Source organism: Naegleria lovaniensis, assembly GCF_003324165.1.
Source record: "Naegleria lovaniensis strain ATCC 30569 chromosome Unknown tig040, whole genome shotgun sequence".
In the NCBI taxonomy this organism is placed as follows: Eukaryota; Heterolobosea; class Eutetramitea; order Acrasida; family Naegleriidae; genus Naegleria; species Naegleria lovaniensis.
The window spans coordinates 377,170-393,700 of record NW_025407862.1 but is presented as its reverse complement, the minus strand read 5'-3'; the positions used below and the strand labels follow the sequence as shown (position 1 = coordinate 393,700).

The 16,531-nt window shown below is 37.0% G+C and overlaps 8 protein-coding genes across 8 annotated transcripts; 3 read left to right on the top strand and 5 right to left on the bottom strand.

Annotated features, from left to right (window-relative positions):
• Positions 1-563: 563 nt before the first annotated feature.
• On the bottom strand, positions 564-2,072 carry C9374_010209 (uncharacterized protein; the record flags this gene model as incomplete). Its single annotated transcript, XM_044685728.1, has 1 exon — positions 564-2,072. One exon carries the CDS (start codon positions 2,070-2,072, stop codon positions 564-566), a length of 1,509 nt encoding a protein of 502 aa, XP_044544379.1.
• Positions 2,073-2,733: 661 nt separating this feature from the next.
• On the top strand, positions 2,734-3,066 carry C9374_010208 (uncharacterized protein; the record flags this gene model as incomplete). Its single annotated transcript, XM_044685727.1, has 1 exon — positions 2,734-3,066. One exon carries the CDS (start codon positions 2,734-2,736, stop codon positions 3,064-3,066), a length of 333 nt encoding a protein of 110 aa, XP_044544378.1.
• A 715-nt stretch (positions 3,067-3,781) lies between these two features.
• Positions 3,782-4,975, bottom strand: C9374_010207 (uncharacterized protein; the record flags this gene model as incomplete). Its single annotated transcript, XM_044685726.1, has 1 exon — positions 3,782-4,975. The coding sequence occupies one exon, from the start codon at positions 4,973-4,975 to the stop codon at positions 3,782-3,784; it is 1,194 nt and encodes a 397-aa protein (XP_044544377.1).
• Positions 4,976-5,167: 192 nt separating this feature from the next.
• On the bottom strand, positions 5,168-5,661 carry C9374_010206 (uncharacterized protein; the record flags this gene model as incomplete). The annotated part of the gene is made up of 2 exons (XM_044685725.1): positions 5,168-5,315; positions 5,408-5,661. The coding sequence occupies 2 exons, from the start codon at positions 5,659-5,661 to the stop codon at positions 5,168-5,170; spliced, it is 402 nt and encodes a 133-aa protein (XP_044544376.1).
• Positions 5,662-5,810: 149 nt separating this feature from the next.
• C9374_010205 (uncharacterized protein) lies at positions 5,811-6,290 on the bottom strand (the record flags this gene model as incomplete). The annotated part of the gene is made up of 1 exon (XM_044685724.1): positions 5,811-6,290. The coding sequence occupies one exon, from the start codon at positions 6,288-6,290 to the stop codon at positions 5,811-5,813; it is 480 nt and encodes a 159-aa protein (XP_044544375.1).
• A 92-nt stretch (positions 6,291-6,382) lies between these two features.
• On the top strand, positions 6,383-9,627 carry C9374_010204 (uncharacterized protein; the record flags this gene model as incomplete). The annotated part of the gene is made up of 2 exons (XM_044685723.1): positions 6,383-7,192; positions 7,243-9,627. The coding sequence occupies 2 exons, from the start codon at positions 6,383-6,385 to the stop codon at positions 9,625-9,627; spliced, it is 3,195 nt and encodes a 1,064-aa protein (XP_044544374.1).
• Positions 9,628-9,655: 28 nt separating this feature from the next.
• C9374_010203 (uncharacterized protein) lies at positions 9,656-10,717 on the bottom strand (the record flags this gene model as incomplete). Its single annotated transcript, XM_044685722.1, has 1 exon — positions 9,656-10,717. The coding sequence occupies one exon, from the start codon at positions 10,715-10,717 to the stop codon at positions 9,656-9,658; it is 1,062 nt and encodes a 353-aa protein (XP_044544373.1).
• A 507-nt stretch (positions 10,718-11,224) lies between these two features.
• Positions 11,225-16,503, top strand: C9374_010202 (uncharacterized protein; the record flags this gene model as incomplete). The annotated part of the gene is made up of 9 exons (XM_044685721.1): positions 11,225-11,495; positions 11,559-11,916; positions 11,961-13,698; positions 13,749-15,048; positions 15,098-15,510; positions 15,563-15,750; positions 15,802-15,975; positions 16,028-16,091; positions 16,150-16,503. 9 exons carry the CDS (start codon positions 11,225-11,227, stop codon positions 16,501-16,503), a joined length of 4,860 nt encoding a protein of 1,619 aa, XP_044544372.1.
• Positions 16,504-16,531: the final 28 nt, after the last annotated feature.

Here is a 16,531-nt window from a genome sequence, read left to right as displayed (position 1 = left end):
ACCTGTCAACCCTGCCAACGTTGTTGAGTTGTAAATTATGATGCCAATAAAATTTAAAATGCATTTGCAATAACAATTTTAAATCAAATATTGAACCAAAAAAATTTCAAATTGAATTAAAATAAAATAAGAAGATTTCTATCATTATCGTCGATAGTAACAGCCACAGGTGTTGTGGTAGGTTATTTCAACAGTATTTCCGTCGTTATTTCGTTCATTAAACCTCCATTATTAGAATATTTAACATGATGCTTCTTCCGGCTGTATTTTGTGTCTTGGTGGATTCTTTTCGTCAGTAACTCCCGACAGTATTTTTTATCTCGAGTTTTACCGTCGGCTGTACCTGCGGAAACAAGCTTGAATCACCTTCGAAATAACAGACCGCAATAAGGAGACACTACTTATGCACAATATGCATTCAATAAGCTTCATTTACTACCGACGATAACTATGTAAAATACAGACGCGATTCTCTGCTCCTAGGTACATCGTCAGCTCAACTATTGTCGTCACAATCGAATAAATTAAATTTAATAAATAACAATAATCGAAATAGAAAAGTTTTACCAATCGGCTGGGTTTGTTTCTTGCTTTCCGATTTGATACACATCAAATCCAATACTTTCTAATTGTTTACCATTCAGAATATTTCTTCCATCAAAAATGTAAGCTGGCTTTTTCATCAGTTCAAAGATTCTCTTGTAGTCATACGTCTTAAATTCATCCCATTCAGTCATGACAAGGATGGCATGAGAGTCCTTAACAGCTTCATATGGATCTGTGGCACAATGAATGTTAGATTTGACAAGTTCGCTCTCTGGTGATTCTTCAAATCTGGCACTAAAGTCGCCCTCGTAACATCCGTTCATAATACTCTTCATGTCATAACGAACTTGCTCTTCAGGCACTTTAGGATCATAAATGTGAATATTGGCATGTTCTTCTAATAATGCCTTACAAATATAAATACTACTTGATTCACGAGTATCTGCAGTGTCTTTTTTGAATGCAAAACCTAGAACGGTGATTTTCTTATTCGATACAGTGTTGAATAACTTGTGAATGACCTTCTTGGCAAATCGTTCTCTTTGATAATCATTAATTCTAACAATTCCATAGAAATAGTCTGCTACTTCTGGAAGATTGTAGTGTTCAGCAAGATATACCAAATTCAAAATATCCTTCTGGAAGCAACTACCACCAAATCCAACACTTGCTTGCAAAAACTTTGAACCAATTCTAGTATCCTTGCCTACCGCATGAGCTACCTGAGAAACATCAGCTCCTGTTTTTTCGCAGAGAGCAGAGATGGCATTAATAGATGAAATACGTTGTGCCAACATGCAGTTAGCCACTAATTTGCTCAACTCGCTGGACCACAAGTTCGTAGTAATAATTCTTTCCTTTGGAACCCAGTGCTCATAGACCGATGACAATGTAGCAATAGCTTCCTCACTTTCACCTCCAATGAGTACTCGATCAGGATTATTCAAATCACTGATGGCTGTTCCTTCTGCTAAAAACTCTGGATTAGACAAGATATCAAAGTGAGCCTTACTCTCTCCAGAGGTGAGAATTTTCTTCAATGCCATTGAAGTTCTGATCGGGACTGTACTCTTCTCGACAATGATTTTTCGTCCGTGTTGAATGGCGTTTCTCAATTGTCGTGCGCATAATTCAATATATTTCAAATCTGCTGCTCGACCCTTTCCGATACCGTAATGTTTGGTTGGAGTGTTAACGGAGAAGAAGATAATATCGGCATCAAGAACAGATTCGTAATCAGTCGTGAAATGTAAGTTCTTTCCTCTTCTTTCAAAAACAAGCTCATCCAAGCCAGGTTCATAGATTGGTAATTTATCACTGTTCCATTGGTCAATTCTCTTCTTGTTCACGTCAAAGATAACTACTTGAATGTGATGGCATTTGTTGGCAATGACGGCCATTGTAGGACCACCCACATAACCGGCACCTACACAAGCAATCTTTCTAACAACAACCGAGGATGATGAATGAGTGGAATTATTGTGATTCATGGATGATGTGATGGCTTCTGTGGAGGGAGCTGACATTTTTTTTTCGTGACGTTACCTTTTCTCAACGCACACTCTCAGTTTTCGTTGGGGTTGTCTAATTCGAGAAAAGGAAACAAGCTGTTGCTGGGGAGTTCTGACAAGAACATCAAGAAAAGGTTAATGAGCAGGACACTTCTTCAAACACTTTCAGCACTCATGAACGCTTACATGTGAATTCCAACCCAGCTGATGCCATACAATGCGTTCCCAATAAAAAGTGAACTTTCGTTTATGGTCACATGAGGTATAACGTTAAACGAAATTGTTGTTGGAAAAGAACGGATTTAGGCCTAAAGCTTTAAATATTAATAGTAAGTTTCGTTTGGAGACCAGCCGATTCATGACGAACTTGTTCCCTTAGCTCTGATATCCATAGCAACATCGGACCCGACTGTTGCCGTCTGCTGACTGCGATTCAACCAGCAAGCAATAAAATCAAGAGCGCACGCTCAACATCTGACTTCATGGATCTAAAGTGGTAGTCACAGATGTGAGTGAGCAACGAATTAAGGAAACGCTTGATGAGATTCAACAATTGGGAGGTATTGCCATTGGAGTGTGTGGAGATGTTTCCAAACAAGAAGATGTCGATCGTCTGTTCCAAGAAACTCTCTCACAATTTGGAAAATTGGATATTCTCGTAAACAATGCAGGAATCATGGATAACTTCATTTCATGTGGAGATATCACTGATGAAGTCTGGGAAAAGGTAATGGCAGTCAATACTACCGGTCCCATAAGAACAATGAGGAAAGCCATTCCCATCATGTCCCAAAAGAAGAATGGAGCGATCATCAACATTGCATCGTTGGGAGGCCTTCATGGTGGACGAGCAGGTATTGGTTATACCGCAAGCAAGCACGCACTGATAGGAATGACCAAGAATGTTGGTTTTCATTATGGTGATCAAGGTATTCGTTGCAACGCCATTGCTCCTGGAAGTGTTCAGACCAATATTGAAGTTAAAAATCCTCACCGTTGGGTGCAGTAAAGATGTTTTTGGGATCTCAATTAATGCCCCGTCTTGGACAACCATCTGAGCTTGCTAAGGCCGCTTTGTTTTTGGCTTCCGATGATGCCAGCTACGTGAACGGATCTGTGCTAACAGTAGAAGGAGGATGGTCTTCTTTTTAAGATAGGATCCATTGTATAGTAAATGCACACAATTTCGTCAAACAGCATGTTCGCGCCTTTCGCATACAACACTCACTTTAAAAAAATTGTCTTTGATATTCAACCAGCCCTCAATATTATTGTCCAGACATGGTTGCTTCCGCGATTGTACCTGGGCTCGGGATTGGATATGGAGTTGTTGTATTTATTATTTCGTTGATTTGTGGTTTTTCTTTGTGTTGTTGCTGTTGTGTGGTAAAGAAAAAGAAGTCAAAAACGTAGGTGTTCCAAATGCTGCAATTTTCAATTTACATGGAGCTTCAAAGCGCTGTCATTTTTCTTGCCTTGTTCATTCCGATATTTATTTTCCTCTTCTTTTTGCTGTCTCCAAAGATTCCGTTAGACAATTCCACCGCAAGCAATGTTTTGCTCGCGTCAGCTCAGCAAAAAGTGGATAGCTATTATTTTGCCAGATATGCTTTCGTTACAATTGCCATTATTGGAGTCGTTTGTTTTATTCCAATCTATATCAAGATGTTTGTGTTCATGCCCAAATATGCAAAGCCACTAAACCCATACAAATTGAAGGAAGATTAATCTTCTTTGCTGTGTTGAGGTTTTTCCGAATTCTTAGACTCCTTAAGAGACTGATCCTCAAGCAATTGAATGATTTCTCGATCAAACGCAAATAACACTTCTGGCAACACGACATATCGAACTAATCTGTACATGGAGAGCCAAATAATGAAGGCAAAAACATTCAAGTATTGTTGGAATATTAAATGAACAATGGGTAATCTGATTGTTGGTTGACCTTCAGAATTACTTGTTTCAAACCATGAAGTGAACATGTTTGAAAGTTTGGTGATGGAATAATGTCTGAAAAGCCCAGCCCATGCGCTGTACATGATAACAATGGATGTTATTGCCATTCTGCTTTTTTGGCTGATTGCAGGAATTCTATTAAGTCTCGCAAAGGCCAAGGATCCAATAGTTGTAAAACAAAAAACCTTATATAATGTAGGGAAAGACATGACTTTTGATGTATATAAATCCTTGAGAGAAGTTTTGTCTCCAGCGCTTGTTTCTTTTGGTTTTTCTAACCATTGTGTCAATTCATCATCATGAGGAGCCGATTGTGCAAGTTGGGATCGAAGTGGTTGCGAAGAGCACTTTTTCAAATCTACTAAAAACATTTCTATCATTTGTTGTAGTGTTTCTTGGTCATGTGGATCGTCTGTCAATTGTTTTCCCTTCAAAGACTGAATATCATGTAAAATTTTGGTTTCATAAAACTCTTTTGGATAATAGCCCACTCTAATTAAAGAGCGAACACTTGTAATTAATTCTTTAAGTTTTTGAATTTGTGTACTGTCCAATGTTTGAGATGATTGATGCTCTTCATCATTTGAAATTAGAAAATTTTGTTTCATCAATTCATTAAATTGTTTCTTGTAATAAATTATTCCAATAAAATTGGCAACTAGTACAATTCCTCCCCCGATAAGAAACAAATAATATAGTTTTGGGAGTGAATTTGCAAATGGGTGAGTGGAATTTTGGTTTGGCTTTGGATTGGCCAATGATGTGGTGAGCAGAAAATTTGTCGAGTTTGCTCGGAATGTCCGAATATTATTTTCATTATTGTGAACTCTTCCCATTACGACGTTGTTCTTTGCCAATAAGATGTTAATGGTGGTATGAGGTAATGGATGTTTTGCGAGCACCATCAGCGCTCGTCTCTTATCGGCAATACTCTTTGTTTCGCAATGAATCAATTTCTTCATTTTTGTTTGCGATTTCACACGCTCAAGAATTTGCGTCCTCATCAAATGATTGATCAACAATAAGTATTTGAAACCAACGAAAAGGTAATTAATTATTTTACTTTTATCACTTGTAGTACTACTAGTGTTTTCATCCATAAAGAAGTTCAACAAATCCTAATTGATACTCGTTCACGTGGAAGAGCATAATATTTAAACATTTTCCTGTGTTGATGTTGACTTTGTTCTTTCCTCTAACCTTCGATTCAGTTCACCCCGTAGGTCCGTTATGTTATGCTTTTTAACTAGCTCTCCTTTCAAATACGCTCTCCTCATCTTGTTCATGTTGTCTTCATTTAAACTAAATTTTGTATTTTCCGATGATGAAGTAACATCAAATGTTTGGTAAGCAACTCGTCATTCACTCCGTATTAATTTCCAAATAAAACATACTAAATGGTAATACAATCTGTAAGTGCTTGCAGCTCATCTTTACACTTCACTGCAATAGACAATAATTTGTCTTTGGAGCAATCAGCAAAATTCTTGGACTCCACTTTACATTGTTTCATTCCGTACTTCTTGAGTCTGAGCTTGAGAGCTTCATCTGCTTGATTAGGAACTTTCTGTTTCAATTCCTCTGGACTCATTGCATCAATCTCTGCAGGATCAAGGTTTAGATGAAAGCGCTCTCGTTGATTTTGCATTTTTATTTGTCTTGTTGTCTTTTGAGAGCCAATTTTGAAGATTTTCAAATTATTATTATTTCGGACATTCATTTAACCTTCATAGTCCTATTGGTTTTCATGACTTGTTGAACACTTTGGAAGACGGATACCCTTGTTTCGTGAATATTTTAATCATCACCAAGCCAGTTTCTTTCGTAAACGGGTCGATAGCCTTTTAGTGGTCCCTCCATAAAGTTTTGTCTTCTCACCAAGTACTCATGTCGTTTCACTTGGTCAGGATCTAAATTTCCTCTTCCCCAATTACTATGTGCTGCTTTGTCTTGTTTTTGAATGTCATCGGATGCGAGTTGGTTTACATCTTTCCATTCGCCGTCTACTTTAACGAATTGTGTTTTTGCAGAAATATGTTGTGATTCCGTATGCACTCTCTTTGGAGTGATCATACAAATATATCCGTATTTATCTAGAGCCTTCTTCCATAACTCTTCTATCATCTCATCATTCGTAACAGGTTTATACTTCCGAAAATTAGAACGAATTTCTTGTATCAAATTTTCTCTCTTTTGAGCAGTGGGTATCAGCAAGGATTGCTTGAGCATCCTTCGGTACAGGCTTAAAACATCTCCTTTGGTTAGTCTTTGGTGCATGAGAATACAGGGTAAATGATGATAAACATGCAACACGTGTTGGTAGTATGAATTCTTGTTGAATAGCAATAAATAATTTTTTGAATGAAAAAATGAAGCGACTGCTTGGCAATCACACTCCACCTTCCGAAGATGAAGGAGGCATGTTTAACAGCACAAAGAAGACCAAATTCAATGATTCATCTATGGTTGAAGACGATTCAAGTATTTTGTACGAGGTAAAATCAAGAAAATTCGGATTGCCTGCAAACGTGAAGAAATTTTCAAAGGCCGGAATTCAACATGGGATAGCTTGGGTTTTGGACAATGATAAATTATTTGTTTGGGATATCAAAAAAGGGTTGGCCAATTCTAGGTTCGCTCTTTGTTTGGAGAATGTACCAATGTCAGAGACTGTGCCTGGAAATTGTTTTATATCGCTGATGATTCCATCATCACAATCGGAATCAACAAATTTCTCTCTATTTTTTTGCACACCCGAAGGCAAATACAAATACTGGTATGACATTAGCTTAGAAGATGAAGAATCTCAGTTTAAGTTCGAAGTTGGAAATCTGTTAAGAAAGCTAAACTTTTGTTATGATTCCCTTTGCTTGACTTGCATTGCTCCAAATCAATTGAAGGACAATCACTTATATTTAGGAACAAAAACTGGATATTTCTTCGAGATTCATTGCTTACCAAACGGAGAGATTGATGTTACAACTCAACAAAAAGCCTATGGGTCTCAAAACGCATCAACTAACACTTCGGAAGGCCTTTTTAGTTGGCTTACGTCATGGAACAAAACTACTAGTACTTATAGTGAACCAGAAGCCGTTATTTCCATTAGATCCTCGGACAATTATTTCTTCATTTTAACTGAAAACAGTCTCTCCAAATACACAGAGCAAGGAAAAGAGGTAAGCTTAACATGAAAACATTTTGAGTAATTGATAACATCATTTGTTAGCTTTGTTGGAGACGTGAGATTCTTGCCGAGCTAAAAAAGCTTAACTTTATGAAAAAGTATTCATTAAGGCTCATTAACATTGCCTATGACGAACCTCAAGGAAAAATATTTCTGTTGTCTTGGTGTACACCAGAAGTTTTTGACTCTAACCATGTTCCTCTTGTGAACTATCTGGTATGGCCTCTTCAAATTCACGATAGATTTATGGACAAGTTTATTGTCGAGTCTCCTGTAACTCTACTCTCTGTTGACTACAATGAAAATAACGAGTATATTTATAACAATAGCCAGATGGTTTTTGAAAAAGAAAAATTATTTGTTTCAATTCTTGAAACCTTGTCGGTTTTTGAGAGAAACAGAATGATTCAACAAATTGAGGCACCAGAAATCTTGTGTGCAGGATCCATAAGCATTGCTGACATATGTATTATTAGTAGAAATGGTGATTTGACACTAGTGCAAATTTCTCCAATGAGCGACTCAGAATCTGACAAAAAGACAAACGATTCACAACTCTATGACCAAGATTTGGATAATACTCAATATGACCCTGAAATTAGTTTCGCAAATGTTGTTTTGGGATTATTTAGAAAGAGAAATACTCAAATAGAATCAAATGCTAATATTAGATCCGCTGTAGTCAAAGCTTGTGAGCTTTTGGTAGACAGTATACCTCTATCAGGAAGCTTAGTTATACCTATTGACAGTATTGATCATTCTGTTTTTTCAGAAAAGATGTCTATTCTTATTTCAAAAACTTTGCAGAAAAAACTGGAAGATTATACTCAATTTATCATTTATTTACAAGACTGCAACATTTTCCAAGCATTATCAAGACAACAGTTACTGCAAGTATTCGAATATGGAGAGAAAATCTTTGTTTGTATGAAGCTGAGAGAACTTCAAAATGAACTGGGAGGTTATCAAAAGAAAGATTTTGATATACTGATTGCAGCAATGAATCTTTGTAAACAACGCAAATTACACTCAAACGTTGAGAATTTTTACATTGAGGTGTCTAAGGTACATGAATTCATTGACGCGATACAAACTGCTGCAAAGAAAAGCAGCAGTGTGACACTCGTGAATAGAGTGTATCAATGTTTTATTGATGGTATACGTGGCTTCCGAGAAATGGCACATACTACTCTTGGACTAGGAGACATATCGAGTACATGGACCTCAGAAAAATCTGATCTAATCGTTAATCTTTTTTATGAGCAATTTAAAAAGTCAGCAAACGCTCTGAATGAAGAATATCAAAATTCTGCACATATCCTGAACCAAATGTTTGAAATTGCTGACTTTTTGTTTTCTATTTTGAGAGATTTAAAGCAACAAGATAATAGCAGGTTCCACAGCCTTCAATTTGAACAAAAGAGAGATGCAATTATTTCCACCTTTAAAAACAAGAATGACATTGGTGACGTTTCTCCTAAAAGCTTTGCCTTGACCTTAGCTGAAAAGTACAAGGATTTCAAACATTTAATTCAACTTACAGAAGAGAGACACCCACTAGAGTCTGAAAGAATTGCTCAATACTCTATTTATATTAGAAGGTTTAATGACTTTGCATCATATCTATTTTCTTACTTGAAAGAGTCTAAACGATATCATGAATTACTTGGGTATCAATGGAGTATCAAATACCCACAACAGGTTGGAGCAGTAGTTGAATCTGATGCTAACTTGAGATGGCTTCATAGTATTCAATTGGGTAAATTGGATAGCGTTCAACAATCACTGACTGAGCTTACAGATGAGCCCTCCAAAAACATTTTAAAGCGTGATTCTTTAATTACCATGAGAAATAGATTATCACTTTTAAAGCTCGCTTCTTTGGCGTCTAATGATACAAGCAGTGCTCAAGATCCATCCTATTTTCTCAAGTTAGTGTTCTATCAAGAGAAACTTGCCACAGATTTTACTCTAGAAACTTCGAACAACAACTGGACAAAAGAATCATTCCAAGGTGCTGTAGAATTAATGATATCTGTATACAACGGTATTCCATCTGACACCAACATTATTAGAGAAAATCAAGAAAAACTTTTAGAGAGGCTTAGAATTGCGTGTGATATTTACTGCATGTGGAGAGAAAGAGAGGGTGGAATAGATGATGAAACTCAGTTTAACATTTTGCTCAACATTTATACAGCTGCCTTTTACGTTTCTTATCAATTATTGGCAATGGTAAATGCAAAGAATATTGTGGATGAAGAAAAGCTCATTCGTGATTCAATTCTCCATAAATTGATACAGGAAAATACTGGTAAGAGCTCAGCTGCTACAGAACAACTCAAAAAACGTTTGCTTTCTTTCTTTTCTAATACCTTCTCAGAAAGACATGCAGCAATCATACAAAGCGTCTTCGATCTTGATTAAACTCAATATTTATTCACAAATGTCTATCTTACAACAATTCATCAACAACCAAGGCAAGATTTCCGTTATGTTTGTCTAGTAACTGTAAGTTCTTGGTCGTATCAGTGAAACCCATGACTTCAAGCATTTTGAGCTGCTCAGCATAAGGCGTCTCAACAGGAGATTGCTCCTCTTGTTGAGCAACAACTGGTACTGATTCTTCAGCAACTGGTTCTTGTTGCACTGCTGGTTGAGAGATCATTGGCTCTTGCACTGCTGGCACCTCTGTAGGTTGTGGCACTTCCTCAACTGTTGGTTGCACAATTGGAACTGGCGAGCTGTTGGTTGGATTTACCCAAATAAAACCCGATCGTTCAATAATGTTTTCTTCGTTTTGAGCTGGTTGTTGCTGAATTGGTTGTTGGATAGCTTGCTGTGCTTGTTCGAAGGCCTTTTCTTCTTCTTGATCTTGTTCTTCTTCATGTTCAGTAACTCGGATCAGTTCATCAGATGATGATGGTTCAGTTGAAGAAGATTCCGAAGCACTTGCTGATTGTCTTCCTTTGAAAGCACTTTCAAATAAATCACTTGTTGCTTCAGCAGCATTATTAAGCAATGGAGTGATTGAATCAACAACACTTGTACAGAAATCTTCAACTGCCTTTTCAAACTTCTTAACTTCTTCGTTAGATCCGATCTTCTTCAATTCTTGATTGATTTGAGAGCAAAATTCTTGTCCTTTAGAAACAAGTTGCTTCTTTTCCTTGTTAAACTTTTGGACCAAAGCTTGTTGCTGTGTTTTGTAATTGTAAATAGCCTTCATCCACATATTGGCTTGTCTAATCTTGATGTTCGGAGAACAAATAGCCTTGCAACAATACCAATCATCTTCGTTTCTGAGTATGGCCCATTCATTATCACTATCACAATATTGTAAATCTAACTTGTCATTGGAGATTTGTTGTCCCAACTCTTGGTAAAATTCAACGACTTTGCTCTTCACGTCTTCTAACGTTGATGAAGGGAGTGCAGTGAATCTTCGGATGTGATCCTTGGAAAGATACAACTTGATGATCAAGTTTTCTTGTTGTTGATCGTTTGAAGAACTCATTATGTAATGTTGGTTGATTTTAGATGGACGGCTTCTTGTTTGTGCTAATCAGAGTCAAAAAAATATCTAAAAGCAACAGCTTGCAGTCTCGTGTGTGTCGAGTTTTTTTCTTGTGTTTTATTTTTGGTAAATTCCAATTCGAAGATAAAGACATGGAATTGGAAGGAATATTAATTAGAACCTAAATTATTCCATGTTACCACGTGTCTGCCCCGATTTGAGGTTGAGAAGGAATTGAATGAGTGGAAGATGTTTGGATGTCAATTTCAATGCCAAGTAATGGAAAGTAGATTTCATAGGTCAGAGAGGTTCAATATTTTCATTTAACTGTTCATCTCTATGTACAATGTGAACTCAACTCCCATTTGGCATGGATTCTGCATGGCTTCAGCACACAACTCGAATCGTGCAGAACATAGCTCGGAACATTGATACCACCCGCCTTTTACCCTACAAAAACGGCTGTTAACCGCCACTAAGTGTACAACTTTAAAAAAAACGACTCACATGATGGAGAGAATATCATCTCTCAGAGAAAACCCAACGAACAATAGTAGCGTCATAGACTACGATGGAGAATCCGTGCATTCCAAGGGCTCTAACCACTCAAAAACAAGCTCGGTGGTTTTAGGAGGAAATACATTGCTAGGCCAGTTTGAAAGCGTAGCCTTCTTCTTTCTTGTTTCCATAAAGCTACCAAAACCGGTTCCGAATTTGCTAGTAGTACTTTTCAATATCATGCTGCTATGGCAATCAACAAGTCTAGGATGGGAATCAGGTATGTGTAACAAATCCAGCAGCCTTTGCTGAATTCTTTATTTTGCTTAATTCGATATTTCAGAATTTGCTTGGGGTGAGAATGGAAAATTAGCTGCAAAAGTGATTGCAGTTCCCCGAACGTTGGGAGCAAACTGGTATCCTTATCAATTATTTATGGCCATTTCCATCATACTGGCCGTTTTAGAAATTATTTCAATGTTGTCAATATATTTTGCATATAAGGCTCTGCATCGAGGAAGCAAACATTCAGAAAAAATTAAGAACACAGTTCGGACTATATGCATATTGTTTGGAGTATTTGGATTGGCTTTCGTCTTCTCACTCACGTCGTTTTGGGCATGTGATTACTCTACACAAGGACTGTTCGAGGATGGTGTGGCCAAGTATGCTCTAAGAAGATTTCCTGAAGTAGCATGTTGGTAAGTACAAACTAAGCTTGGATACCATTGTCAATTTCGCACAGGAACCCACTAAATGGTTCATTTGCAGTAATTTCGTTGGTTTTCATGATCATCCAGATTCCGCTCACTTTTTTGGGGCTTATTTTACTGAGCGACACTTGGGTGAACAAACACACTTGGTTGAGTATGGACAACCCCTTCTTAATAGCAACGTGGGTATCACTAAATCAAGTGTACCTCATCATTTCTCAAGCCCTTCCTCCTCAAGCATTTGTAGCAAGACCTATACTGTACTTAATAATCTCTGTGATCTTGTTTGCGTATTTAGTTTATGACCTACCATTTCATCATAGGATTGTGAATTCAGTATTTGGTGGAGTATTTTTCAGTAGAATTGGTGTCGCAATATCAAGCATCGTTTCATTAGAAGCAAATCCAACCAATTCTGATGATATTGGATTTGGAATATTGTTTGGAGTTGGATTTGGGTCTTTCATTTTGTTCTTCATCATTGGTTTTGCGGTTGTGGAAATTTATTCTCAAGTAATTAGTAGATACGTGGAGAGACGTCTTCGTGGATTGAAGAACGACTCTTTGTCTATATCTTCAAGCCTCAAGGAGCTGGTTAACCCAAGAGCCTTGTTTCACTACATGAAATTTTCTATTAAGAAGAAAAATGACAACGAGCTAATATCTAACTTTATTAAGGCAGCAACGAACCAGAGACTGGAATTAGATACTTCGAATTTGATAATATCAGCACTATATATATTTTACAAATTAGAGGAAGGTCACACCCCAAGTTTTGCTCTTCATCTATTGGCCAAAGCTGCCAAAAAGAACACCAACATCCTCCAGAGATACGCAGTTTATCAGAGAACCAAAGAAATTGAGGCCGATTCCTCTCAAGGCAAAAATTCTCTTGAACTCAGACATATCCTGAACACAGTATCTAACATGCAAGAAAAATTGAGACAGTACCAAAAGCTATTTTGGAAACACTTCGTTTCAAACGAAGAAAACAACGAAAAGGTTTACAATCTTGTGAAAATGATGCATTCGTTGATGGAAAATTCTACTACTACCTACAATAATCTACTTGTTAATTACAATAACAACGCACAGGTGTTGAGAAGCTATGCTCAGTTTCTTGAAGAGTTTTTGTTTGAATCCGAGCTTGCCGAAGAATTTTACCAAGAGGCAAATATACTTGAAGAAGAGGACTCAAAGAAACGACGTTTTTCTGTGGATAGGCAAGATTTCAAAAAGAGAGGATTGCATTCTAACAAAGTTGTTCCCGTTAGCCTAAATGACGAAGATTTGAAGCTAAATGCATTTACAGAATCCAATGAAAATGATGTGGATAACCTTGAATCTGCTAGCCAGTATGGAGATATCAAGAAAGACAAACAAACTATTTACAGGTCGGCGATCAACAAACCTTATGATAGCAAAGCAAAGTTTTTATTTCTTCAATCGCTAGGAGTTGTTTCAATCATAGTTATTTGTATCATTCTTGGGATGGCTTTAGGACTTTCTAATGATGGAGAAAGAATAGCAACAGTTAATGATTTTTGTCAAATATCACCAGTTACATACCTTGCATTGTCGGGAGTCAGATGGATTCAATTGATATCAGACAAAAACGGAACGGACTACTTTATGACTGAATATAAGTCTCACAAAGAAACAATCAATATTGCAAAAGGAATTACCGAGAAAGTGAAAACCATTGTAAACGAGCAAAAGTTTGCAGTTGAGAGCATGAAAAGCTTTGTGGCTCCAATAATTACTATTGATGTAAGTTGTTTTCATTAACGTGTATTTGTGTATGTAACTTTTCTTCATAGATTCCGATTTTACAAACAGGAAACATTACCTCACTTCTATCAACTAAGAAAAACGCTTCAGTGGCTGATATGTCGGGAGAGCTTATGACCATTGTATCAAAAATCTACAACTGGAAAGTGGAAGATTATGCAAACATTTTTCAAAATTACGAATTTCTTTACGTTTGGATGAACAGAATTGTACTTACCGAATCTTTTGAAAAGTTTTGCTCATCCTTGATCTCTCGAAGCGATTCTTTCCTTAATCACGAGAAACAAGTCTTTATTTTTACGTTGGTTGGAGTGCTTGTAGTTTACGTTTTATTTATATTTGTGTTTATTGTGTTCTCCTACATTCATTTAGGAGAGCTTTCCAAGCTCACAAAACTTTTTTCTAAACTTCCAAAAGATATTGTTGGTACAGTGTTTCATAACCTTGAGCAACGATCTGAGGACAAGATTGTTAAGATAGAAAGGTCGTTATTTTCTCCAAAGAGAACAATTTCTGCTTTAATTGGTGGAATATTTGTTGTGACCGTAGTGGCCAGCGCGTTGTTATTATACGAGAGCTTAGACCTTATGCAGTCGTCATACAACACAATGATTAAGATTGACGATGGTGTCAAGGTGCTGCAGTCAAGCGAGAGAGAAAAATTCAAACTTGGTGAATATCTTTTTGGTGACTCTTCAGTATTGGGAACAAACATGAAACAATTTCACAAAGAGATTATTGAACATTCTCAAAATCTCATGGCTGACTGGTTAAACTATAGATACGGAACAATGCAAAATAACTTTGCTGGAATAAGTGGAATATCATCATCAATTGATAGCTTGATAATTTCCAAGCTAAACTGTACCTCTAACGATACTTCTGCCTGCATTGGAGTTGATGATCTGATGGATACTTATAGTTTGGCTGCCGACAGATTCAACGAAGATGCTTTTAGAGGTACTTATTCCAAAAATGAGTTAATCAAAAGGTACAACCAGTTGTTTGCAACATCTGGACTATTCTCAACCAAGATGTACTCAATTTTGACTCAATATGTCAATGCTTTCAAAACTCCAAACAGAATCATTAGTCCTCTAGCTACCAGTATTTCCATATTATTACTTTTAGTGCTGGCTTACTTTAAATATTTAGAAGCTAGAAGATTTGATAATGAAAACCACCAATTACGAAGAATGTTCAACTTCATTCCCTATGACGTACTAGAGCAATTTGATGAGATACGATCTTATATTTTGTACTATTCGCTAACAGATTTAAAGAAAAAGGCAAAGGGAGAGAAATTTTCCAAAACAAAAGCCATTTTGGGTATGTAATTTTGATTTCATTATTAATTGTAACTGATTGTTCTTTAAAGATGCTGCTGTGGACGGTGCCATCGTTTTAAACAGTAGAACTGGATTTATTGACATTATCAATCCAAGTGCGTTGAATATGCTTGGTTACAAACACGAAGAATTACTGGGAACATCTTTATTGTTGTTATTTAGTGAAACCAGCGCAGACAAAATAAGAAGTGTAATTGGTAACATGGCAAGTGCTACCAGAAGCTATGGTGAGTCGTTCGAGCTCGAGGCAAAAAGAAAGAATGGAACAACCTTCCCGGCACAAGTTTCTATGAGCGTCTCATCTTTTGAAAAAAGCAACCTCATTAGCGTTTTTATTAAGGATGTCACTTCCGAGAAAAAACACAACATGCTTATTGAGGAGGAAAAGAAAAAAAGCGATGCCTTGTTACTTAACATTCTTCCTGAGCAAGTAGCTGCTAGAGTAAGTAGTTTCATAGACTGTTACCAACACTTAAACAACACACCAACGACAGTTAAAAGCTGGAGAAACCTACATCAGTGAAAAAGTGGACGATACAACATGTCTCTTCAGCGACATGGTCAACTTTACTAAAATGTCTTCTGGAATGACCGCCATAGATCTCATTCAATTGCTTAACACATTAATTAATGGATTTGATCAAGGTATTAACAAGTATGGGTTAGAAAAGATCAAAACAATGTAAGTTGCATTTATTTTTGTTGAACAAAAGAAACTAATGAACAACCAAAGTGGTGACGCCTATTTCGCTGTTGGTGGTCTTCACAATCAACAATCCGACCACCCTGAGAAAGTTCTCCGATTTGCCATGGATATGTATTCAGTTATTCATGACTACAATGTGGAAAAGAAGTCTACTCTCAACATTAGAGTTGGCATGCACACCGGCTCAGTGATTGCAGGATGGTAAGTGTTGAACATTCAATTCGCCGCATCACCTAACATACACTTATTAAAGTATTGGTACTCTCAAATTTGCATACGATCTGTGGGGAGAAACCGTCACACTTGCTTCCAAGATGGTGAGTATTCTCTGTTATTGTAATTTTCAAATATCACAACTATTTGCATTTAAACCAGGAATCGACAGGAATACCAGGCCGTATCCAAGTGACAAGACAAACCTATGAAAGAGTTTATGACTTGTTTGAATTTGACGAAAGAAAAGGTGTTGAGGTTAAAGGAAAAGGCACATTGACCACCTACATGTTAAAAGCACATCACCATGTTTCTCCAATTCCATCCGAAGAGGAAGTTTTGTTAAGCGCCAGAGAAAAAGAGAATCACAAACGATTAGAGATTCCAATAGTAGTTCAAGTGCCATCCAGTGAAGACTTAAAGGCGCCAGTCACCAAGTCCATTGTGGTATCACCTCGAGAGCCGAAAGAACATGCTGTGTCTTCCTCGGAACTTAAATTAGAAACCAAGGAATAAAGAGAGAGTCATGTATGGATGTTCAATG